Raw genomic sequence first — 25,194 nt, forward strand, 5'->3', positions numbered from 1 at the left:
TACACATTAGTGTAAATAATTCAAAGTGCTATAATTTTGAAATGCTTTACCCTTCATCATTTGTGCTGTGTAATTGTTTTTGCATCTATTAGTTTTGCTTAGAGCATTTATTCCCCTTCGTTTTTAGCTCGTGACCTGGCACAACAGTGCAGTGTTTGGGCTTCTAGGAAGACATGAGACTATAACAAGAGTGAAAATAAATTTGTGTCCTTTAAATATAAATAGTGTCTAAATTGGTTTGAACATGCTTTTGAAAGGTAATAGATATGTGCATTGTTTAATTTGAGATAGAATTGTATTACTGAGTTTCAAAATTGGTATGTACATGTATGAATGTGTTTGTGCCCACAGTTTGTGTGTATGCATACTTTATGAAAGAAAGACATGAAGGAATCTGGATTGATTTAGGTTATTTAACCTTGGTCTCTATTATCCCTTGCTCAAAGGGGTACCTCAGCTGCTTCTGGCTCCAGTGGAGGATGCCATGTTACAGCAATAGCTTTTTCACTGCTGAGACAGGACAGAGCTGGGATGTGGTCTGAGGTTGTCCGATTCTGGCACTTGACTTGTTCTTGGGAGCTGATAACTGACAGCTAGAATGGCTTTGGGTTGTATTATAATTGAGTGATATGTATGTATATTATATGCTGGGGCACTCCGTTGCCTGTGGGAATGTGAAAAGTGGGTAGAGAAAGGAATAGGAAAGTATCTTCCCCTTAAGGGAGGCAGTTCAGTGGTAAACTGTGTTCTAGCAATGACTGTAGATTATGCATGTGTGAGCATAGACTGTTTTGGTCTCAATTTTTAATAAAATATGTTGAGATGGGAAATTTCAATACTTGTATTGTTAAAGAAATGTCGCTTGTCAAACACCTTTAATGCCAGTGTCTGTAAGAGGCGATGTTACCTCTTAGGCTAGGAAAGGTCACCCAATGGCTCCACAGCAGCTTTTAATTTAAGATGTAAGTTGTCAAACGTGCTGGTGGAAGAAAAGTTTAAAATATAGTATTTGACTTAGAATGTAAAGTGTCCTTCCTGCACCACTGATGTTTTTGCCTCAAGCCTGGCATGATCTGGAAGAGATAAGGCAGCACTTCTGGGCTTCTAGAAGATAGTTCGGCTTAAGGAGTACTATGCATGGTTGTTTACCTGTGTCCAGCTGCCTCATCCCGGATCTATCATGAGGTGAAGGAAGCTGCTGACTGAGCAAGCAGCTATGCCTCCCCAGATCCTGGCTGCTGCCCTAGGGTTGGGAAGGGCTGGAGGTGGCTCTGAGTGTCCACAGGTGACAACCAGCAGTGTGCCTGACAGTCTGCTGCACCTGCCGGTCCCAGTGGGGTTTCACTCTGTCTTACAGCGAGCTTTTTATCCTGGTTGGCTTTTTGTTTGAGGGTACCTCAAAAGCCCCTAGAAAAGTCTAAGCTGTTTGTGCTTTATAGCAAGGAAAGGAAGTGTGTGAATTATTAATTGGTCTTCTGTTGAATGGGGGTGTATAATAAAAGATTAGAACTGGGGGAGAAATCTGTTTGTGTGCAGGATAACCCAAACCACAGCGGTATGCAGCTTGGTGGCCCTTGCCCATTGGGGTACTGTGCTTTAGACAAATCAGTTCAAAGCATTTAACTGTCTGACATGGTGTGATAAAATCCTGTAGTGGGTGAAGTCTGGATCATGGTTGCCTGTGTACCATCCTTGTGTGTTTGTCTTGGAGGTAGTGGTAGAAAGTATCATTTTCTGATAACTACCATGCTCCCCTGCAGCCTGGGGTGATGCTGACCTTTGCTCCTGTCTTTGCAGTCTGAGCGGCGAGAGACAAACATGGCCCAAGCACCCACTGATCCAAGTAATGTGGAAGCTGCTGACCCAGAGGAGAGTTCTCCAAATATGATAGTCTACAGAAAGGTAAGATTTTGGAGCTGCTTGAAAAAATCTCTTATGTGGTTGGCTGGTAAAAGGATCCTATGCCCCTTTTGAAGTCAAAGGTATGTTTCAGGCTGCTTAGATGCATACCTGAAACAGTTTTCAGGAAAGTCAGTAATTAAAACTATAGCATTTGAAAGCTTGGAAGCCTTATTCTGTTCAGTGGAAGAATTTAAGCTTGTTAATATAAAATGTTGGATGACAAACTAATAACTCAAAATTTGTCATTTCTTGTGAATAGTTGTGATGTGACTCTAGCTCATCATTCAAGTTTACTCAGTCTAGCTAAAAGGATTGTACGTACCTTCCAAGTTTTATCACACTAAGCATAAAGCAACTGGAATGCAGCAATCTTTTAGTACAAACTTTTCTATTTTCAGATAGTGTTTTTTGTTGCATGACTTACAGTCTTTGCAGGTAGTTGTTACTTCTTCCTGTTGCACTGCTTAAATTAAAAAGAGAAACCTCTCAAGGGCTAGTGAAAAATGAGTTAGGGCAAAGGTAAAATAAGAGCAATGTATGATGTCAAAGAACATTCTTCCACCATGATAAAATGTCTTATTCTGAAGTACTTTGGAGGTAGAATAAAAGATGGAGAACAATCTATTGACCCATTTGCTAAGGCATTGTTATACTCTGGGGTCGGTGTATCTGTTATCTATGAAATTGAAATTTAATGAAAACATATAAATTTTATTTAGTCTGCAAAATGTTTCATACGTAGCATGTGAAAATGTTGTATGGTTCTTACAAAAACAAAATTTCTTGCATGGCCCCAGCTACCATTCTGTTAACAGCTACAATGCTAGCTCAAATCAAGTTTCCTTGTGTAGTACAACACTGGGTAAAATTTATATTTTCACTCATTTTTACACCTTACAAAATAGCTGTGAATAACTAAAGTGTGTTGGGTGTACATGGTACTGTTTTCTACTTGTGTGACTGTAATCTTGATGACTTTCATCTGCTGAGAAGATAATTCAGGTTTCATATAGAGCATAAGTTGTTTGAAGTGTTACTTTCTGATAACTGTAATTTTGATTTGGTTGTTGCATATTTGGTTTGAAATCTGGAATTGTTAACATGGGAAAAATTTCTGTGTGATGTGTAGGCTTGTTTGTTTTGAATGTGTTATGAACACATTTTGGCTGCTAATTTGGAAGTAGGAGTAGTTGGTTAGTCAGATTATCTTTTTAGAACGTGTTTGCTGAGAGGTCCAGCACCCCCGTAGGTTGAAGTAGATACGGGATATGAAAGTTTTTGGTTGCATGATCTAGAATTAGGGCATTAAGTCTGTGGCTCTGCAGAGAATCCACTTACCTCTTCTTGAAAACATGATTTTATTTGAATGAGCCTCACTTTCTATTAATCTCATAGCATTTCTGCTAAAGATTCCTCCCTTTCTTTGCCTTTACAGTGTTTCATTTTTGTCCCTGTAGAATAAGACTTGCAAGTTCTGTGGTATCAACGGGGAATGTACTCATACCATTTGATTCCTTTCTCCTTACTGGTGTTCCTCAGATGTCAGTATTATCAGCCCTTCATAATATAGTCATCTGTCAAAATAGAATAGCATGCCCCATGCTTTGTTCAGTAAAACTGTGTTCTGTATTGTCAATATTAAGCTAACACATGTCTGTCAGTTGTTTTTTTTGTTGCTTTTATGAATAGGTTTAATATTACCTGTTCTGTAAAGTTCATTTCCGTTGGTGATTGACTTTCTAAATCTAATTTACTGTTTGATATCAGTTATATGTATTACACATCAATTACACGTTCCTTAGTTTAGAAATCATATGCAAAATCAAGAAAATCAAAGTCTTGTCTGAGATTATCTCTGCTGTCTCCAAATGAGTGTTTAGCTCTTCGTCTTTCATTTCCTTTCAAATGGCTTGATTGCCAGTAATGAATGAGAAAAACACTGCACTGGACTCCCTGAAATACAGAGCACAATCTGCCAGCATACTGTACAGTTCAGCGCTAGCCTTGTCTTACAGTCAAATAAAAAGTTTGCCCCTCACAGCAGGGATCCTGAGATGCAATTGTCAATTCCCCTAAGGAAAAAGAAGCAAAGCTGAGCTTCAACAATGGGACCACAGTAACTCCTGCTGTGTCAGCTATTTTGTTGCTTGTCATAACTCTCATGTTTGTGGGGTTTGAGGGGGGAAAGTCCTTCAAGTACAACCCCAAACTGTTTGTGCTTTCCTTGACTTTGATTTTGACTAAGGCTTACTGATATCTGTTTGATGTTCATAAGCCAAGAGAGTAGTTGTGGTATCTTAGTTTTCTTTATAATCACTAGTAAGAGAGACAATTTTCCCTTTAGGTTTGTATATCTTAGGTGGTGCTGAGTGTCCCTTTGAAGCAACCTCTGTTTTGTTTATAGAGAAAAGCCTAGAACAGGCTGTTCTCTTAGGTAGGTAAAAGTAAAGCGGGATGGATTTTGGCCGTGCAGAACAAAACAAACTAATTTATTTTGACTCCAATTAGTTTGTGAAATTCTCTATGGACTCCTGCAAGCAAATGGATTCTAACTGCTTTGATTGCTACAGCAGATGGTCTCAATGAGATAAGTCTTATTTTCTTCGGTGTTCAGGGTTAACCTTTTGGAGGCTGATATTTATCAAATTGTGAGGCATGTTATTTTTTTTAATCCAAGTTGCTCAATGTTGCCTTACTGTTCTGGAATATGTCTCTGTGTGTGAATTAGGTAGTGCAGATGCACTCATTAGAGTAAGTAGTGTTAAGGGTGTGATTTGCCTCAGCCTTCACTTGTTAAAATGAATTGTACCCTAAACTACATGAGTTGTATTGACAGGGTCTCCATTGACTGTTCTGGGTCCCTCGACATCTAGCTGTCAGGTACTTACGTCATATGGTAGACATCTATAATTAAGCAAGTTGCATCCCACTCCTAGGATTTGTGCTTCCTCTAATCTCGCTGTATGTCCCAGTACGTAGCCCTGGGCTGGTTATAGGCCTATGAATAGTGCTGCAGTAAGGATGTGCTGTCATTTATCTTGTGTGTCACAGTGTTACCCAATGAAAAATTTAAGGGCGCTGCAGAAATTGCAGTGCTGTTTAAGTACTGCTCTGTGAGTAAAATGTGGGAAAAATGTTTTCTTCAATGAGTCTGGCCACATCTGGAGAAGATGCTGATGTATTTTTTTGTTGGGTTTAGTACTGGAAGAGTGGTATGCGGTGCTTAAAAAGACTGTTTGAAATGTGCTACCCTCCTTGTCATGGGAGCAGGTAATGTCAACACACAAGGGCTTCTGTGGAAGTGAGTGACATCCCAGTCCTCACTTTAGTCTGGGAGTGTTGGGTGGGTGCTGCATGGAAGGAAAAAAATGCAATAAAAATCCAGTAAGAGGGGGAAAATACACTCCAAGCAAACAGTAACAGAAAATATCAATTGATTTTAAAGGCCTGTCATATTCCCTTGAAATCCAGCCACTCTTGATTGCCTTTCTGGCTTCCAAGTGCTGGTTACTATGTGCCAGGGGCCCTTTAGCTCATCATGCCAATAATCCAGATCTGAAAGTTCACCTGCAGACTGTACTGAAAGACAAACAGACACCTTCTGATGCAAGACCTATTAAAAAATAATTTGGCAAATCAAATCTCCTTACAGAAAGGATGATGGAAACTTGTTGTGTCACTGAAAGCAAAATCAAAATATTTAGGGCTTCACTAAAGAACTGAAAATGCCCATAAGGAAGAATTGTTTAGTAGAGCCTGGGGAATATAACAAGAAGGATAAAACCACAAAAATTAAAATGTAGATTGGATAGCAAGGCATACTTGTTTCTGAGAGAGATCTATTAGGATGGGGAGAAGTTTACAAACTCAACTGTTAGATTAAGTTAAGAACCACCGTGAGTATGCATGCTTTGAGGGATATCAAAGGGTATCACTAGAGAAATGACCTGGACTCTCTGATGCTACATTTCCATTTCTGCTGAATTTAGCCAGACACATCATCTATATCTGGTTGCTAACACTGGCACTTAGCGAGTTAAAGTTTGAATTTTTACGGTTACTCATCATAAATCTTATGAAGAAGCAGGAAAAACTAATTTCCAAAGGCAATTACTGTTCTAAGTAAATGTAATACAAGCTTGCAGCTGCCACAAATTGCTTTCAGAAAAATCTGGGTTGTTTGCTACCTTCAGTACTTGGCAGCCTTACCCTTATACTTACTCTTTTTAAATACTGGTTTAAGACTTGAATTGTAACCATTATTAAAAAGAAAAAAAAAAGGCGAGCTTACATTAGCAGCTTTTTCCCAGGCAGATTCTGGGGTTCTAGTTGTGGCATACAGCTGGAGTGTTACTGGCAGACCTGGTCCCACAAGGCAATAAGGTGGGAAAAGGGAGAGCAAGCAGCTATGAAGACAGATGTACACATGCAAAAAATGTATGGACTGTGAAGCAGAAAGATGAGGGAAGAGACTGTTGCTAAAATTAGCTGTTCAGTTAAAAAAAAAAATTGCTGGTATTGGGAGCTATCAGAAGACCAATTTGTTTGCTGTTAAGTTGTGCTAAATAGCACATGAAAAACTATTTCAACATGTTGGACATTGTCCGAGCAACCAAAAGCAGACACCACCTGTAAAGGCATATTTCAAATGATGACTTATTGCAAAGAAAGAAGAAGCTGCAGTCTTAAAATGAGATGGATTTCATGCATACAACTTCTGTGCTTTATTAGTTTCCATCTTTTTTGAGGTTTCCTAACCCTTTAAAGGTTTTCTGCTATTCCAGTGAGAGGCAGCAACCTAAAAATGCATTTGAACTGTTGAGTACTTCTGGCATTTTTTACTTGTCTCAAGTTGTATTTTAGGATTCTACTGCATGGAAAGGCCTTGAACTTTACTTTTGTACATGAAATCTGAGATTCTCACACATTGATGATAATGCATGAGTTAATAACACTGCAGACCTATAGTTGTCAAATTTTACCTGAAGATTTTTCTGTACTGGCATTTTAAGCTGTCTTGAGCTTGACGTTTCCTGAAATGTATTTTTTTTTTTTACTGTGTTTCCAGACTAGAAGCAGTAACTGGGATTAAACTAGGACTGAATATGAGAGTACATTTCGGTACTTCAGGAACTGAAACACATAAGTAACCCCCATACTAGCATTGTTAACGTTGGAAAATAAATTTAAACCCAAGATCTGTTAATATACAGATCAGGCATATTGCATATTGAATAAAGAGGTTTCAGTTAATGTATCACTGCAAATACTCATGTGTCTTGGCTGTAAACAAAAGTTGACCATTTCTTGAAAGCTTGCTAATTTCTTTATTCAGCTTATTTACCATATCAACAACTTTGACTGCATAGGGTGTTGCATAGAGAGGGGGAAATGCCTATGTGCAAGATGAGCTACTTGTTAAATTGTTGCTGCGTTAAAGGCAGAGCTGGATGATTTTTATCTAGGAGATTCCCTCTTGGCATTTCCTGTACTAACAGGTGTAACATCCAATAATTCTCCTTTCCATACCTCATATAGCAAAATCTTGGTGAGACGAATCACAACAGTGGCATTAAATTTAGTCCTAGAGAGAGAGAGACAGAGAGAGAGGCTGTGCAGTGGGGGGCAAAGATGGGAAGAGCTGTGTGCAACAGATCTGTCTGGTAGGAACAGCAGAGAAGAGACCTGAGTATGCTGGTGAGTAATAGGACAGTCATGGTCCAGTATTGTATGCTGACGGTGAAAAACAAATATAATCCCAGGGTTTCTTGGAGAAATATTTCCAAGGGAGCGATAGCTGTCAGTAGTATTATGCAATGGGCCAGTGATATGGCCCCATCTAGGTCATGGTGTAGTCTTCTCTTGTTATCTCCTGTCTTCAGAAAATGTGACCTGATTACACAGGATGGACTAGAAACAAGTGGCTTATTTAGCTGAGCTAAACAAAGTGAGATAGGAAGAGATGTAATTACTCTGCAAGAGTGCTCGAAGGGATAAATGTCAGGCAGGGAGAAGACCTTACTAAGATGAGGATGGTGCTGGTGTGCACACAAATTTCCATACATTCCTCATGAGTAAATGCAACCTGGGAATTAGGAGGTGGTTTCTAATTCTCAGGAAAGTGGAGTTGTGGAGTGGCCATTGCATGGGCTAATGTGGCCAAGGAAGCCAGCTGGTTTTAGGGTGAGTGGAGGTATGTTTTTGAAGAGGCCTGTGTGATGTCATTTCTTGCAAAATAGTGAAGGAGATGCAATGATCCAGGAAGTCTTTCTAGCTTTCTATTTGTACCTGCTTCAGATCACCTTGAATAGGGAATGTCTAAAATACCTGCAAACATTCTTTATTCATGCAATAGCAAACGATTTGTACTGCTGAAGTTTGATGCGTGCCAGTGTCCTTGAACAAAGCTAATGCCACTGACCTTAACTGTAGCTGTCAGGGGAACCTTGTGGTAAAGCTGTGGCCCATGGGTTTGATTTCCGCGTTAGACGTATATGAGTGTTTAATGATCTAAAGCATTAGTGTAAAATTGCAAGAAGTTGGTACTCAGAGGACTTTGGAAGCTGACTGGCATCATTGTTTAGACACAAAGCTGTCATACAAGTGGCAGAAACATGTTTTTAGAGGCAGGTGGGGGTGATCCACCTGCAGGAATGGCCTGCAGGAACCATTTTGTGGATGTTGTTTCTTTCCATCTTTTGTCTTGCAGTAATAGTTAAGACTTTGCTGAGGTTAAAGATTCAGATTAGTAGGTGGTGTGCAAATGTAACAAATAGCGAAATGCCTGTAATGTGTAGGTAGGTAGACCCTCAAATAACTATTTCCTTGTTTCTCTTTTTAGATATGTAAATACATACATATGTATATACATATGCACCTACTCACGTGCCTTTGAAGTAGTGAAGATGAACAAGTAACTTCGATGTTTTTCGTGCCTGTTTAGCCTAATATAGGACATAAATTCTTAGAATGTGTGTAAGTATATATGATGTATTTTCTTGTGCATCCTATATGCCTTCAATCTTCCAATTGAAATAATGCATGCACAGAATAACTTGTTTGCATTTTACACATATGAATCTTTTTCTGGTCTTGGAAAAGGTGACCTTAGCCCTAGTGTAAAGGTAGCCTTAGCTCTTGTGAATTGTATCCCTCTTTGTAGTCAAAGATTTTGGTGATAAGCCTAGAGCTATGTTTTTGGGTTTTTTTTTGGTAGTTTTCTCCATGTTCAGAAGCAGTTGTCTTTCCAAAATGTATTTAGTTTTCTTTCTTATCTGGCTTGGCTTTTCTCTGTTCCTGTTTGTATCTGAAACAAACTGTCTCTTGCACCCATAAAGGTCTAATTACAGTGATCTATTACTTTAGCTGTTCTCAGGCAGAAAAAAGATGAGCCAGGACCAATAGCTATGACAACTTCAAAGTATATTTTTAGCAAAGCAACCAGTGCAAATTTAGAATACAGAGATAAAAAGGGAAAGTTCAGCTAGAGGGTAAGATTATCCTACTCTAGCTGTAACACTTAGTCCCTTGCATTTTTGGAAATGGTTCTCTCTTATTCCCCCACCATCTCTTTCCCATGTCATTCTCTGTGTATTTGTCAGCATTTTAAATTGTGGTCTTGAAGTATTTTCACCATGTTTGTTGATTAACTTTTGCATGTTATTTTGGGCAAGATGCTCAATATGAATGGTTTTTTTTCTGCCTAAAGCATTATTTTAGCCATGGGATTGTTTCATTTAATAAAAGCAAAACAAAATGAAATAGTGAAGTAGTAGAGAGCTGCCAGCCTGACTCATTCCAGGAGGCAGCTTCTGGCTATTTCAGATGCAGTCTTGAACCCTAATATTAAGATGAAAGAGGAAAGAGTTTGGATGGAATCCGATGAAATGCACATGAAACTATGTCTTTCTTGTTTTGAAATAGAACTTCAGCTAAACTCTTATTCTATCCTGATTAATAAAATATTACTTCAGAGGATTATGACCTTCTTTCATAGGGCTCTGTGATAAAGTTTGAGTGGGAGGATTCATTTCAATAACTAGAATTTCATGTGCAGGACCATGAAAATATGCAAATGAAGTTCCATTTAAAAACTCATGTTTTGTATCGTACAGCATTTTGAAGCATGCTTTCTTTTTTCCCATAAGAAGCTGTCGTACCATGTTCAAGGGGAAGCAATTACTTTTATTCTTTTTTTTTTCTTCATCACTGCTGCTGTCCTATATCTTCTTTGTCTCCCCAAAGTTAAATGAACTGGAGAAAATGAAAAGTAACTAGTTAACCAGACACTGAAGTGCACAAGTCTGCTTAACAAAGAATTGTATTTTCATTTTGAGTATATTCATTATTTTAGTTTCAAGGCTATATCTCTTCAAGGGGGGAGAAAAATGAACAAAGGTGTTCATTTAAATAACATGTCTCTGTACTTTGCTTTTCTTCTATGTTAATGGGGCTCATTATTATTACCTTGCATTAAAGTGTTTGGAAACTATGTTCCGGACCAATAATTCAGTGCCTCTGAATGTAGTGATAACTATTTGCGGCATACACAAGAAGAAATGACAAGTAATTATATGTAATGCTTTAATTGAGAGTAGAATGAGTGGAACAGGTAGGAGGAAGCATTTAATCAAGGATTAAATTTGTGTTAATTATTCAGATAATTTCTTGGTTGCAAGAGAAAGCAGATCAATTCCAATTTTGTTCATATTTTGATTTTGTAAAAATGGGGTTCTATGAGATTGAAATCAAATAGATCTGTGATTATGTTTTTAAACTCTAGATGGAAATGGTTTTGTGTACCAGAGTCTTCTGAGTATAGTGCTGCAGTGTGACTTCTGTTCTCCTCCTCTACAGCTATTTTGAATTGTATTTTTTTTTCCATGTAATGAAAATAGGTTTGTTGGCCATTGCATATTAAGAATGTTCTCTGGCTCTGTTACCATTTCATGTGTTTTTTCCTTATGTTTTGCAGTAGTTGGCAGTTTTAACAAGGAAACCTGGAGCTGGAGAGCTGGGGAGGCTGTTTAATAAACCTCTGTGTTTGTGAGCACAATCCTCCTTTGCTTGTTGGCATGGCCGTGGCTACAGGAACTGTTTTGGTGGTGCCCCAGATAAAGAAAATATTTCATTCACTGATGCTATAATTAGATGCCTTTCCCCATCAGTAAATCCACACAATTTTGTTAAACATAGCTTGTATCTACATACGAATTAGCTCATTCAATAACTTGCACAAAATGTCACATAAACCTTAGCAGCACTGGGTTCTTGTCACTTGTACTGTTCCCCACTGAGCTCTTAATAGTAAAATTAACTGGAGCTGTGTTAATTATATATTTTCTATGCATGGGAAAACAGAGCTACTATAATGCCACTCCTGTTGTCTGTTTGTATGCTGAAGATAGTCCGACCATTGGGCTTGTATCTGGAAAGTTATTTGTGGAAAAATGGTGACTAATGTGTTAGGTTTTTTTAATAATGTGAAATCATCTGTTCTTTGGAAACGGGGAGCCTAAGTGCTTTTTTCCTTGGTCCTCCTACCAGGAAAAGTGACCTGCTTTGGTAGTGGTTTGTGTTTTGGTTTTTTTGGCTTTTTAAAGTATTTTTGACTGGAAAGCACTTAAACCATGTTAAGTTATAACAAGTTTTAGTTCCTGCATGCAAGAATGAAACCTCCATTTTTCAGCAATAAAAATAGTGTTTGATTTGTTCATAGTGTATTTAGCATCAGTGGTGCTCCCTTCTTCCCACTTAAGAGATGCTTGAGAGTTTCAGGGGGCATAGGAAAGACCTTGACCTGAACTTGCATGAAACTGACAAGGTAAAAGTTTTGTGGTGGTGGCCTGTACTCCGGTTCTGTTTTAGCTAAACTGTTCATTTTATGTGCATGCATGTGTCTGACATTCATGGGTAATAGTGTTTGAAAGAAAAAGAAAGGATTGAAGGAGAATGCAGCAAAAGTAAGCAGAAAGGATAAGTGAACTGGAAAGGTGATACATTTTGGAAAGAGTAGTTAAGACTCAAGATTGCTTTAAAAAACAACCCCCGCCATTTTCTGACTTAGAATTGGAGGAGATATTTAGAAGTACTTAAAGCAGTTCTTCAGCAGTTTTAAAAGTATCTGACTCCACTTGTGGGCTACATGCCAGCTCTAATTGTAGTTTATTGCTGTCGTTGTTGTCTTTAATTGTGCAAATCTGATTCATTTGAGAAACACTGGCCATAGAACAAAGCCCTAAGTTACCTATGAGATGCAGGCAAAGGCACACTGAAGCTATGTGCTCCTACTCCATCTTGCAATTTCCTCATTCCTCCCCCCACCAAGTATTTCATTTGACAGTCTTACTGTTCTTGTGGTGTAGCTGCTGTAGGTTGTTGGAAATTAACTGAAGATGGGTGCACCTTAGGCCACTTGTCTCGGTAGCATAAAGTTCATCTGTCAGGCCAAGGGAGAGCAATGAAAAGGAGATGTGGTCATGTGCTGGGGCGTACACCCTGTGGTGGGCACTGCGTTACTCCCATGATTTTGATGCATTCAGTTAGGCGCTGAGAAAGCAAGTCAATCACCAGAGAAACTGTTTGTATATGTCAAGTTGCAGATAGCTTCCCAGGGCATTCAAAGGCAGGCGGCTGAGATGCTTCTTTCTAAACGAATTGCAAAAACATGTAGGAATGAGTTAACTGACTCCATTAATTATTTTCTTCCTAGTGTCTTAATTTTTTTGCATACTTATTACTCAGTTGACCAGCTTTCTTTGTGGTGGCTGTGCCACTCCGAGAGTATTTTGAACAGGGAGAGCAAAATCCTTGGGCTGGGAAACTGGTTAATGAAGGGGGGTTGTAACAAGGGAGGAGGTGGCTGTTTTAGCTTCTAGGCTTATATTTCACAGCCAGACTTGAATCCAAAGCATAAGGAAACAATGACAGTTTGCCACCTCTTTGTGGGTCTGTTGGAAATAATTTCATTCTGGTTGATTCTGTAGCAGATTGATACTTGTTGCAAAAAAAATTACCCTGGAGACATTGAAGTAGTATGAATTGACATGTCCAGAAAATATCAGCCTGTCCATCTTGGCTCTGATGGTTTTGGGTGCTGTATTTGCAGGACCCAACAGTTTGATCCGGTGGGAAATTAGCAGCTTGGAAGGGAAGGCAGCAGCTTCAGCACAAAGGAACCCCTCAGGCTCTCTGGGCACTCCCTCGCCTCACTAGGGTTAACTCTTGAAGTAACTTCTCAGATGTTCTTCTGTTTGTCCCCCTGGTGCTCAGCTGTCTGCATAAAAATCGTATCCAGATCTTGAATTAATCTTTCAGTTTTCAGCAGAATTTGAGAATAGGTCTTGGAAGGGTCAAAACCCAGCCCTAGATTGAAGCTGGAGAGTGCCTGTGAGGTGCAGAAGGAACCCCTCATTGGTTGTGTTGTTGCCATTCATGAAGTCAAAGCTTCATTAAGTACTGGCTGCCTCTGATGTTAAAAAACCCCAACAAAACAGAACTCAGAGAAAACGTTGCCACCAGCTGAACAGAATGAAGCTGACAGTGAGTGCAGCGGTAAATACCTGATCAAGTGATTGGGGATTGCTGGAAAAGGATTCTTGCACTGACTGTGGTGAGCAGTTTGTTGAGCTAAGAGCAACAACAAGGTGACAGTCAATGTAGCTGCTTTTACCTGTAGGATTGAATGTTTCATCTGTTTAACAATATTCTGTCTTTGGTAACCCATCGACCTCACTGTCTGGATCCATATGTACTTACTAAGTTTGGGCTTTGTGTGGTGGTGGTTTTGTGGTGTGCCCTGTCCTCCCTGCCCCCCCCCCCCCCCCCCCCCCCCCCCCCGATTTAGATTTTAAGAATTCATTGCTAATGCTGGAATCTGATCCAAGAAATGTTGTCTTACCTATGTACAATGCTTAGTGTACAAAACTTGAATTATTGCTGACAAAATGTTTACCTAGTGGAAATCAATATTATCTTCCTGGATTCCTAAGGATGAGACCTTTTGAACTGAAACGTCAGAAATATTTAGTAAATATTGTTGTTCATTGTAAGTTCGCTAAGTTTGCAAGCAGCTGAACAAATAGTTGAATCATAAATGGCTCTATAATTCACAGAGGAACCAAATGCTGTGAGGTATGTTTGTTTGGGGATATCGGGATGAGGATTTTTTTATTTAAGGCAATTGTTTATGAAAACTTGTGCACAAGGTATCAGAAAGGATTTTTATTGGGTTCTTGGTGGTATGTTTATCAAATCCAGAGATGAAGACCTGGACTAGCTCAAGTATTGCAATGCACTCACCCAACACATTGCCTTGATTTCAGTTCTTTCATTACCTCATTGAGGGGCAGGTATTTGAACCCCATCCTTTGGCATCAGGTGTGTGTTGTTACAGTTGGACTCCTGACTTCTGTTGGCTTTTATTCCTTCCTCCCATACCTCTTTTCACAAGTACCTTTTCTGTTTTGTGGAAGGAAACAATGTCAAAGCCATTATGTTTTTTAGAAAAGTGATCTTGTTTGTCATCCTTGTTACGGGACCATTGCATTAGTGGCGGGCTGCAGTGGTGGTGCAGGAACTTCACCACTTACTTTCGTACTTAGAGTGAGATCAAGGGACTGGGGAACTTAAGCATTTTTTTAATTCATATTCCAGTCCGATGAATTCTTGAGCTTGAAAATTTTTCCGGAAACGTCACAAGACACTTCTCTGTGGCTTCCTGGCTGAAAATGAAAATGTGTAGCAAACCATTTAGGTGCACGTCTAAGCTGTCCTCCAGATCTTGGCAGACATAGCAGGTGAACTACTCGGGGAGCTAATTGAGGCTATTGATAATTGTTTACTCAGGACTACAGAGAAGAGCTTGGAAGAAGGCAAGTGGTCCCACATGCTGGAAGAGGAATATATCGAGGAGAGATGGGTTAAAATTGTATAGGAAGAGCCTTGGGCAAAATTGGAGTTCAGGAGGGAGAGGAGGGATGGAGGAGCACTCTCCCCCATCAGAACATGTGTTGAATCTGGCTTACTGTAACTTGTAAGGTAATTCTCTCATAAAAATTGGACGTTCATGTTTGGTGTGGCTAATGCTTTTGTGCTTTGCCTAACTTCCCCCAGGCTCCATAATGACAAAAGCATTGCTGCTCTGAAGCAGGTAAAGCTTTCAGGATCTTTCACACACACACACACCCCCACACCCCCCCGCCTCAGTTCTTCTTGTCCTAATTAAAGCCAGTGTTCTTTTTCTTTTAGGTTCGTACAGAAGGAAAACAAAATTTTTCAGAGTTCTGTAGTGGAAATATAGCTCTATGTTGCTGTGGAAATCAGGTTAAGTAAAAGCAGGAGCTTTTGGCTTGTTTCATGCAGGTTCCTTAATCATGACTCTTCCATTTCTGCTGTTACTTTGGGTCAGAGTGTGAGTAGCCAGGTAGTAGGTATGGAATTTGAAATTTATTTTTTACACATTGCTGAAATAAAAGCCTCTCCTTGCTGAAAAATTAATTACTGACTGTTCAGCACCTTATAAGATATTTATATGTTCTCCTGAGTGCTGTCTCTTCCTGTTTCAAAGTGCTGTCTTGAGAGCAGTTCAGGCGAGAGAACTGCTCAGCTGCACTTCGTAGTAGTCTTCTCTGCCAAGGAGTCTCAAGACGGCACTCGAAAACAAAGAGACATACTCTAGGGAAAGTATGAATATTAGATCACTCTGGTTTAATCATTTGGGATACTGTGGCCTCAATTTACACATCTGATGTTTTGGGCGTTTCGTTTTTGTTGCTAAAGTGCATCTCAAAATTGTTAAACCTAGGGTTCTTAAAGGCATTGGAAAGCCCGGACAGGTAGTGCTGTTGTGATAACTGTTGTCCAGGGTCTGTGTCCAATGTATAAAGAACTTGCTGATGAAATCAGTTGTATCTTACTTTATTGGCTTTTTGTAGTGTTTTCATTGTGGTTTCCCCCCACTTTTCTTTGAAATGGAAAGAGAAGAATAATTTGCTGGGTTTTGATTAATTTGGGAATGCATAGGATAGATGGTGGCCTGATTAAATATCATCCTACAGTTGCTCATTCTTAAAGGAGAAATAATTGATGCCATCAAATCTATTACGTAAAGAGGGGGTCCCCCAATAAAATGGGTCAGAATATTTGTTCTGGCTGCATTGGCGTGCCAGCAGTGAATTGATGTACTTCGCTGGTGCTGCTGTAGAGCTGCTTGTCTCAGAATAAAGTTGTTTTTCAGTGTTGTAATCCAAATGTTACTGCTAAACTGACTTGGCATATGTTACTCTTGACTTTCTCCATGGTTTAGCAGTTCCTTTCAAGTCAGCTACCTTAGTGCCTCCCCTGAATGACTGAGAAGCTGTCATGATTTTCCAGTGTCTGAACATTGTGTAATATAATTATTTCTTTCCTTTGAAAGGCAAGTGCAGATTTCAACAGGAGAAAAAAAATAATACTTGGATCTGATGAAATGGATACGTTTGTCAGATTCTGTGTACTGAGCTCCATGCAGCAGGAAAGACCGCAGATCTGTCGCAGTGGTGCTAGTAGTTAAGTGATGATATACAAAATTTGTCTTTTGGAAGCAGTGTATGTGCAGAGCTAAAATGAAACCTCTCATGAAATACCTCATTGTGATAATTTATGGAAACACAAGGATTAATCTTGTGGAAAAGCAAGGAGGCAGAATAATGGCACAGGTTAATAGGTCCCTCAAAGCCAATTTTAAATATGAGGAAAATGCTGCAGATTGTCCTTTTTCATTTATTCTGACTGGCTGGGCAGGCAGTACAAGGTAAGGCCGCTGCTGTGTGGTAGCATTTGAGCATATGAGGGTGGAGTCACCCTCCTTCTGGTGGATCTTAATGCTTTGAAGCCTGACAAAGTAGTGATGCTCCCTGTAAATGAGCACAGGGGCAGTGGGGGAAAAGCAGCACGTGCAGATGGACTGCAGGGGGACAGCTTGCTCTGCTGCTTAGTTTGCTCCATTGCTATACCAAGCACTCTCCCGTGGCGAGCAACTTCAACCAGAGTCTGTGCTGGTGTTCCCAGTAACTTCAAAGTTACTGTCTTGACACCTTATGTAAGAGTGGAGGGAAATTGAGGTTGGTGGCCTTTCCTGCTCCGAGAGAGTACAAGGAACATCACCTTAGGACATGCACATTTTGTCTTTGCTGCCTCCAGTTTGTTTGTACAAGAGGATTTTTATAAGTAATGTGGTATAAGAATAGGTATAGGAGGGTCCATGAGGCTGCTTAGTCTGCATGTTTGTTGCCGATCTCAGTGTCTGTCTGTGTCTGCTTTTGTTCCTGGGTGGTATGTGGGGAGGCTGGGGACCCATTGTAAAGCTAACAGGCTTTTTAGCTTATACAGAAGTTTGCCTTTTGCCTGTATCCTAGCGAAAATGTTTGAAGTCCTCAGGAAGAAGCTGATACTACTTATTTGTATGCAAGGCAGCTGAAGCATCAGTAATACTAATAGTGTCAGTGGTCCTGGTAATCTGTCTGGCTCTATCAACAGAGCTTTTGAGAGCAAAGCTTCGAAGGAATAAATGCAAAAGGCTTATGTCACAGCCTCTGGGTAGTGAATGCACTGAAGGTCGGTTGAGGTGTTTGACATCATGGTGATGCTGGGGATGAAGTGTGGCTTTCTAATGCTGGGAATGGGGAGGGAGATTTGATATTTTGATCTGTACAGGGTAAATAAACTGTCCTGCTGCCTTCCATTATCATCAGTGCTTTTTCTCCCTATAGGTCACACTGCTATCTCTGTTCTGTCACCTGCATTTTAAGTTACTGTGTCTTTATTCACGGTTTTGGATTGTCTGTACAGAAGCCGCATGTTTGGATGCTTTGTTATTGCTGATTGAACTAACATCTTTGACATCAAACTTGCAATATGAAGCTACAGAGGAAGTGTGTGGCAGGCAGCTTCTTAGTTTCCTCTACTTTTTTTCATTTTAATGATTTTGGGAGTGCTTAACTAATTAAAATAGCCAGTAGCTTTCATATGTAGTTTAGTTTCAGACAAAATTAATATCTTGTTTCAGCCTACTGTAATTCCAGAGGAAAGTAATTTAGTGCTGATAATATTAAAAAATCAAAGCTAAATGTGCTGAATTGGATATGCCTGTATAGAATGGGGCTTCTTTCTAATGGGTTCAAATAAAAATGAAATAAATACCCATAATATTTCTAGAGATTTTACTGTACGTAATAATTTCATAGACTACTGAAATGCAGCCACTCTTGGTTGAATAAGTATGGAGTTCAAAGCTGAAAGCTGCTTAATATTGAGAGCTGAAAAAGTGTTCTGTATGTGAAGATGCTGTAGAAAGATTTGGCTGGATCAAAATGTAATAACTTAAATTGGAATTTGTCCCAGATGCTGGGACTGATACCTTTGCTGTCATTTACAAAAAAAGTATTCAGTCAGCAGGTGACATTAAAGTGTGAGAGCTGCCTGAATACCATACTAAGCAAGGGATTTGGTCTTACCCGGTGTATTACCAGCACAGCTTCTGAAGCACGCCACATCCACTTTGGATTTCTCCCACCTACTAATTGGACTTTTCCTTGCAAAAATGCTAATTCAGATTTGACTGTCTTTAAGATTGTTAATGGCTTAACCCAAAACCAATGAAAGTTTGGATATGCTGCCCTTGCTTTCAGCAAGCTTTCGATCAGGACTTGTGCTAGTACAAATGAAAAGTTACTGGATTTTGCCCTAAATATTTTTCTTGTAAATGAAGAAAAATGTGTGAATATATATTTTGATGTTTGCTGAGCTATATTTATCTTTGAGTGTCAGCTGTGAATGAAAGGATGTTCAGAGAAGTGAAAAAAATTGAAGTCTGCTTTTGAGAGGCCAGGTCAGGTAGTATAGGAACCAGTGTATTCTCGTGTAGTTTTTAAAGTTAGGGCAATATGATTGTTAAAACCTGAGATCTGCCACAGCTGCTCCAGGTAGGTAAAGCTTCCAGCAAGGAAGGTAAAGCTTGCTCAGTGAAGAGTTTGAAGTCCAAATACCACGGGCCACCAGGATGATCAGGAGCCTAGTGCATGTGTCTCATGAGGGCAGGCCGCGGGAGCCTGGCAAAGAGGAACGCTAATAGCAGCCTACAGAGGATTGAAGAGTAATTGCAAAGCTGATGGAGCCAAACACTTAGTAATGCCAGATGATATAACAAAGGACATGGACCATGAATTACAGCTTGGGAGGCTCAGGTTGAATGCTAGGGAGGGAAGACTTAGCTAGGAGGGCAGTGCTGCACTGACTGTTATCAGAGGGGCAGAACCTGATGTCCGGGGAGGTTTTCTAACCGTGGCAGTCTGTTCTGAAGGGAGCTGTGGCTGAAAGGGTCTCCTGTGCTCTCTCCTGGCCAGCTTGGTTCTCTAGGTGCACTTCTGAAAATGGGCAAAAGGGACTTGTGAAAATAAAGGCTGTAGCCCCTTCTACTACCTCTTGTGTATTCTGTCTCAGCTTGTGGGAAGGGGCTGGTAGCTGCTGGTATCACTGCATGGCATCATTCTAATTTGCTTTATGTAATAAAATTCTTTTACTGTTGATTATTGAATCCTTCTGGACATGTCCAGCAGTAGTATAAATTCTCTCCATTGCAGCAGAAGACTGGGCCAAATTCAGCTTAAAATAACTAAGATAAAGTCCTCTATATGTCAGTTCTGAATATTGATATGATAGGAAAGTTAGCTGGAAGAGGAAATTTCAGAGGAGTAACCATTGGACTGTTAGATATAAGCAGTATAGAAAAATCCCGTTACTAAATGCTACATACATAAGTACAATTCATATTTTCACATGTATAACAAAAGTGTGTGCATACATAAGCATGCGTATGTCTGTTTTTTGCATACATGCAGTATATGCATATACATGTGCATGTATGTAGGGTTTATCATATTTGAAAACAGAGGGAGAAATATCCTGTGATGTAGGAAGTGGAGAGAAGTTTCATAGATCTGGGACTCTTGCTTCAATTCAGTTGACTTCACTCTGCCTCAGTCCGTTCAATGAAAAGTAGCAAAAGCACAGCTTTTTCTGTATCATTCCCTTCCTCTATCAGTGACTTCTTGTAGTATAGTTTGCCAAAAGACAACTCATGTTTTGTTTTTGAAAAGGCTTTGGCATTTCTTTCTGTTCTGATGCTGAGGAAAACCAAGACACTATTAAAAACACCAAAAATTAAATGAAGGTGCTCCTCTAGAATCAGTATCCTGGAATTAAAGTCATAATCATATTGCACGAAAGCATTTCTGCGCTGAAGTAGTGTAATCTTGTAAACTTAAGGTAATAATAAAGTTCTTGTAAACCTGGAAGTATCAGATAGCTTACTAGATGAGCATCCCATCCTGGCTAAAGCTTGCCCCCAAGTCTCAGGTGTGGTTTCTAATGGCCCTGCAGGCAGACACCTTGGGAGGAGCCCAGGGTCAGCACTGCTGGAAGAGCTTTGCCACTTGGTACAGCTCCCTCTTTATTCTTTAATCACCAGTATAAATTTGCATTAATAAATTGAAGACATCACTCACTATATTTGTATCTTCCTGTGTCTAGGCAGACTAAGCCTAGCCTTTAACCTATAGTTTTGCCCTGTCATTAGCTAAGCTAGTCAGTTCCTGCTGTGCATTAGAATATTTTTCTCCTCCTGCAGCCTCTCATCTGCGACCACTTCCCTTCATTCTCTTTCATTTGATATTTCTTTTTGCCTTACCTTACTTAGCTTAAAAGCCTTAACTTCTAAAGCATTAGGGGGAAAAAAAAAAAAAAGCTTTGCAGAAGTCTGTTAGCGTTACTACATCCCCTCTAGCATCCTCTGTGTATATTTTCTATCTGTCCTTTAGAAGAGGAATGTCCTTTCTCCCTGTGCCTGCACAGCACTTAGATAATGGCCTATGACTTGAGCTCAGTCCTGATTCAGAGTTGGGCAGAGAAGGAGCCTCATCCCAAGGGGAGATGCTTATAATACTTTAATTACAGCTATCTTGTAAAATGAGTAGCACTCACTTCCTGAAGGGTCATAGTATTTTTGATTTCTTGAGATGCACATATGCTTTATCACATAGAAATAATTTTTAAAGCAAAACAAAGTGTTGTTGTGTTCCTTTAGAACTAGAAATCAAATGAGAGTAACTGAAATCCTGATTAACAAAAAAGCTTATACTCCTTCTGCTACACAAATTTAAAACAGCTAACTTACCCATCTGTCTTCTGTCTAGTGGTGAGAGAAATCTGAATATTTAAGTGACTTGTGGCTTGAATAACTAAGGTTTGTGGAACTGCAGTTTAAAGTCAGTAGAGCAAACTTGCGGCTTACTGGGATTAAGTGACTGTATTTCTGAACCAGCATTTTGGCTCATGGAGCTGACCTCTAACAGTTCATCGTGCTCCCTAGTGCTTACCAGCCAGCAGGTGTATGTACTCCACCAGGTCTTAAATGTTCTTAACTGCTGAGTCCTTGTTCTTCAGTGACAAGTAGTATGAAATGAATGACACGTCATATTTCTAAATGAGGACTTGTGCTCTAGAAGAAACTGATAAATTTTTCTCCTACAGTTCAGGCTGGGACTGAACTGTCTTGAGGCATACAAACAGAAAGAGGAGATGATGCTGAGTTCCAACAGCTTCTTTGTTTTTTTTTCTCCCCCCCCCCCTTATTGAAGTATTGGTAGAAATTTCTACTTTGACAGTGTTTGAGTTCAAAATCCTCTGGCTGAACTTTTTTGAGTTCTTCTCTTGAGATTCCCCTCCACATTTACGTGTACTTTACAACAGATGGTTAACATCTCCGTTTCTTCTCAGTCCATCACTCTTCCTTGAGACTGCCAGAGATAGCAATTCTGATGGTAAGTAAGGTGTTGTGGTGTTGGTGTTACAACTGGCTTTCAGTTACACAATGACAACCCCACCAAATCAGGCTGTTCAGATTACTACTTGCCTAATGAAAGTGAAGTACCTTTTTTCTTATTTACCTTCTCAATGCCAGATTCAAAGCAATTATATGGAGGTTGAAGGCTGTATGTATAAATGTGTTGAACTGTTTATTTTTACCTCTGTGTTGACCTCTTTCTGTCCTGATTAGCTGTCTTCATTCTGCTCCACTTGAGGAGGAAGAAACAGTGACAGATAACTAAATCTGAGAAGGGAAAAAGCCACAACCTGATCAAGTGCTATTTTCAGGCTTCTAGAGAAGCATTTGTAATTCAGTGGCAGCTGGAGCCATTTGAAAGATAAGACCTTCAGTTTTCATGATTTGGAAAACTATCAGTGCTGCTGTTTCCCTTGAATACTGAGTTGACATATATAATGTATATATGTACCTAAACCTGGCCCCCCTCTTGCCATGTTTTAGTCAGTTAATGAAACATTAACCTTACTTTGGTATGGACTTGCAAGTCAGTGAACTCAAGCACTTTCCTGTGTTTTGGTCATTGATCTTAAAAGAAAATGTTTCCATTATCAAGGAGATCAGTATTTCTTTTTAATATTTATACAAATACATCAAGAAATCACTGGAGAACGGACAAAGGAAGGACTTTTTAAAGTCATTGATTGTTAAAGTTTGAAAAGGGATCTCAGTTTACTAAAGATTCCTGTTTCATAGTCCACAATACATAGGCTAGATCGTTATTTTTGAAATAGTGATATCTTTGCCTCTGTTGTTCTAATTTATCTGAAATCTTGTTGTAGGATATCTATTGGAGATTTATTAACGGTGAACTGCAGACGATATATACATATTTTTTTTTGTTGTTGTTTTGTTTTGTTTTGTTTTTACTTCTATCCAAAGAGTCTGAGATTACCTCAGGAGAACTGGTGCAGGCAAATTACCTTCTCAGCAATGGTTTCCCTCTTGTCTTGCTTCAGTCTTCCTTAGAGGAGAAAGCTTGGCATCTGAACTGCAGAGCTTACTCTGAACACTTTAGGTGGTAAATTAAACCAGCAGAAGAGATGAAGGTTTATCCTGTAGCCAGACTTTTAAAACACCACTCTGAAAAACTCAACCCCTAAGATTTTTACTTAGATACCCAGGTATTATAAAGATGTAATGCCCTGGAGCCATCAATGAGTTCAGAAAGGAAAATCTTGAGTGTAATTTTTGAAAATCAGAGCTCTTATGGAGCTAAATACTTAAGATTTCCTCAGTGTATAAATACTTTAAAATCGGCAAATTAAAATAAAACCAGTGTTTGTAACCATCTATTTGGCATATTACATAAAATATGCTTCCTATGTGTTTGCTACCATGCCAAACAGCTACACTGCTAGCTAGCATAAAACAGTTGTCAGCTGTTTGGACTTCTGTATAGTTTAAAACGGCAATGAATTATTGCTGAATAGTGCAGGGGAAAGCATTTCAAAGTCCCATTCTAAAAGTGTACTAGAGAGAGAGAGATGTCAGGATGCAAGATCAGATGGTGGACACCTTAGGATTTGGTTAAGTTGCTTGACATCTAATGACATCTTACATTTATATTGATTATATTATTGCTTCTGCCGAAGAGTGATAGTATTCTTGTCTGGGCTCTTGCTGAGCAAGCAGACTCAGTTTGACATGTACTTTTTCCCTTTTATTTCAATCCTTTGCCTTCGTTATGAATTCTTTGCTTTTATCTCCTGCGGGAACTCAACAAAACAAATGCACAAGGATCTCTAACCTGTTAAACAGGGAGAGGAAAGCCTGGACTATTAGCAGTTTTTGACATCTTACATTTTAAGAGGAAGAATAATATCTTTAGCATATTCCAAGATTTCCATCATCAGATCAACCATAGTCTAGTTCTTTCTCCTCTGCTGGTGTCTGAATGCTGTCTGATGTCAGCCCCACCAAGGTCATGAGAGTGCTGCCAGTTATTGACAAGTGTACTAGAACAATATGGGAACTGTGTTGTTGCAATTTTTTGGTTTGCAGATTTTGCTGGAGCTGCACAGGTGGGTACTGAAAATGCCTAGAAGCGGCAATGACCTAGTCTGAAAGCCTTGACTTTGGCCTGTTTGTAGTATAGGAGGTTGTTGGGGTACTCTGCCAGGAGCTGGATGAGGAAAGGAGAATTCATTTATCTTCTATACTATACTCCCAACCTGGTCTTACATGGTGAGGAAAATGACATTTTCATCTGCCATTGGCAGTCTCTAAAAATAGAAAAATCTGTTACTCAAACAAGATTTCTTTTGCTTAAGCTTCTTTCGGTGACTCTTCCTTCACGATATTGAGATTGGAGATGGACAAAGCAAAGAGGGCTTCATAATTTATAAAAAAAAAAGTTCATGTTGATCCACATCCTGTTTTATCTTATTATATATAAGTAACTTGAGAGGAGTAAGTCATAGTGTCAAAAATCCCTTCACCAGAAAAGTGGTAAGCTGTAGCTGAAAACATGTCTGCATGTATTTGACCCTGGTTTCTTACAGCAGCAAGTCTTTTATAAACTTTTCATTGTGAAGCTAAGGATCATAATCCTTCCTAAATCAAGCAATGAATAAAACTGTTCAAATCCAGTCTGTCACCACCTTTGAAAATATTGCCTCCAAGTAGTTTATGCTGTGCTGGAAGTAAAAAAAAAAAATAAATAAAAAAATTAGCTTTCTTCTACTGTCAAAAGAAAAAAGTCCTACACTGCATGTTAAGGGAAAGAATGGGGATTGTATAAAATAGGTCAGAGATGTATTTAATTTTAAAAGGTTTGAGAAAGGAGAGAGAATAAAATTTTCTCTAACAACAATCAGGTAACCCTGAAGTATAGTGGTTATGAAATAATTACACCCCAGAGGGATTAGAGGCATCCACCATTGCCTGGTGCCTTGTAATGCCTTGGGGATGTGATTAACTTATGATAATTAAAGCTCTTATAGTAGAAATATGGTATGAACATGGAGAATCGGAAGAAATGTCAGGGTTGTGGCTTGGTACAATGTCTAACGTTGATGTTAACCTATGCTGTTTGCTAATCTGTAAACATCCTCTTTCTTTATACATGTTTCCTCGTTGTTTGACCCTTAGTGGGTAGCACCATAAAATGAGTATGTTTCCTGGGACCTGAATGATTTGTTCAATGCTTTGGGTTGCATTAGCATGGTGGTAGTGCTTGAGTGATTATCTGAAATGCAGATGCCCTTGTGAGGACTGTAATAGCTTCACTACGTGCCAGTTTTCAACAGTGTTGGAGGTAGGTATCATACTCATTGAGGTCTTCAGGACAATTAAGCTGTGTAAAGCATGTATACTGCATAGAGAGAACAACTTCTAGATGGCCTTAACTTTTGTAAAGTTCAGTTAGTACT

The 25,194-nt window shown here is 39.3% G+C and overlaps 1 protein-coding gene across 2 annotated transcripts in view; it reads left to right on the forward strand.

The window, feature by feature from the left end:
• Positions 1-25,194, forward strand: part of RGS6 (regulator of G protein signaling 6) — a 284,190-nt gene that overhangs the window by 12,863 nt on the left and 246,133 nt on the right. For both annotated transcript variants that reach the window (XM_056347234.1, XM_056347233.1), the window contains exon 2: positions 1,798-1,902. In XM_056347234.1, the coding sequence (XP_056203209.1) occupies positions 1,819-1,902 (84 nt within the window). In that variant the 5' untranslated portion in view covers positions 1,798-1,818. The remainder of the gene's footprint in view (positions 1-1,797; positions 1,903-25,194) is intronic.

The sequence above is a fragment of the Falco biarmicus genome, chromosome 7 (assembly GCF_023638135.1).
Source record: "Falco biarmicus isolate bFalBia1 chromosome 7, bFalBia1.pri, whole genome shotgun sequence".
In the NCBI taxonomy this organism is placed as follows: Eukaryota; Metazoa; Chordata; class Aves; order Falconiformes; family Falconidae; genus Falco; species Falco biarmicus.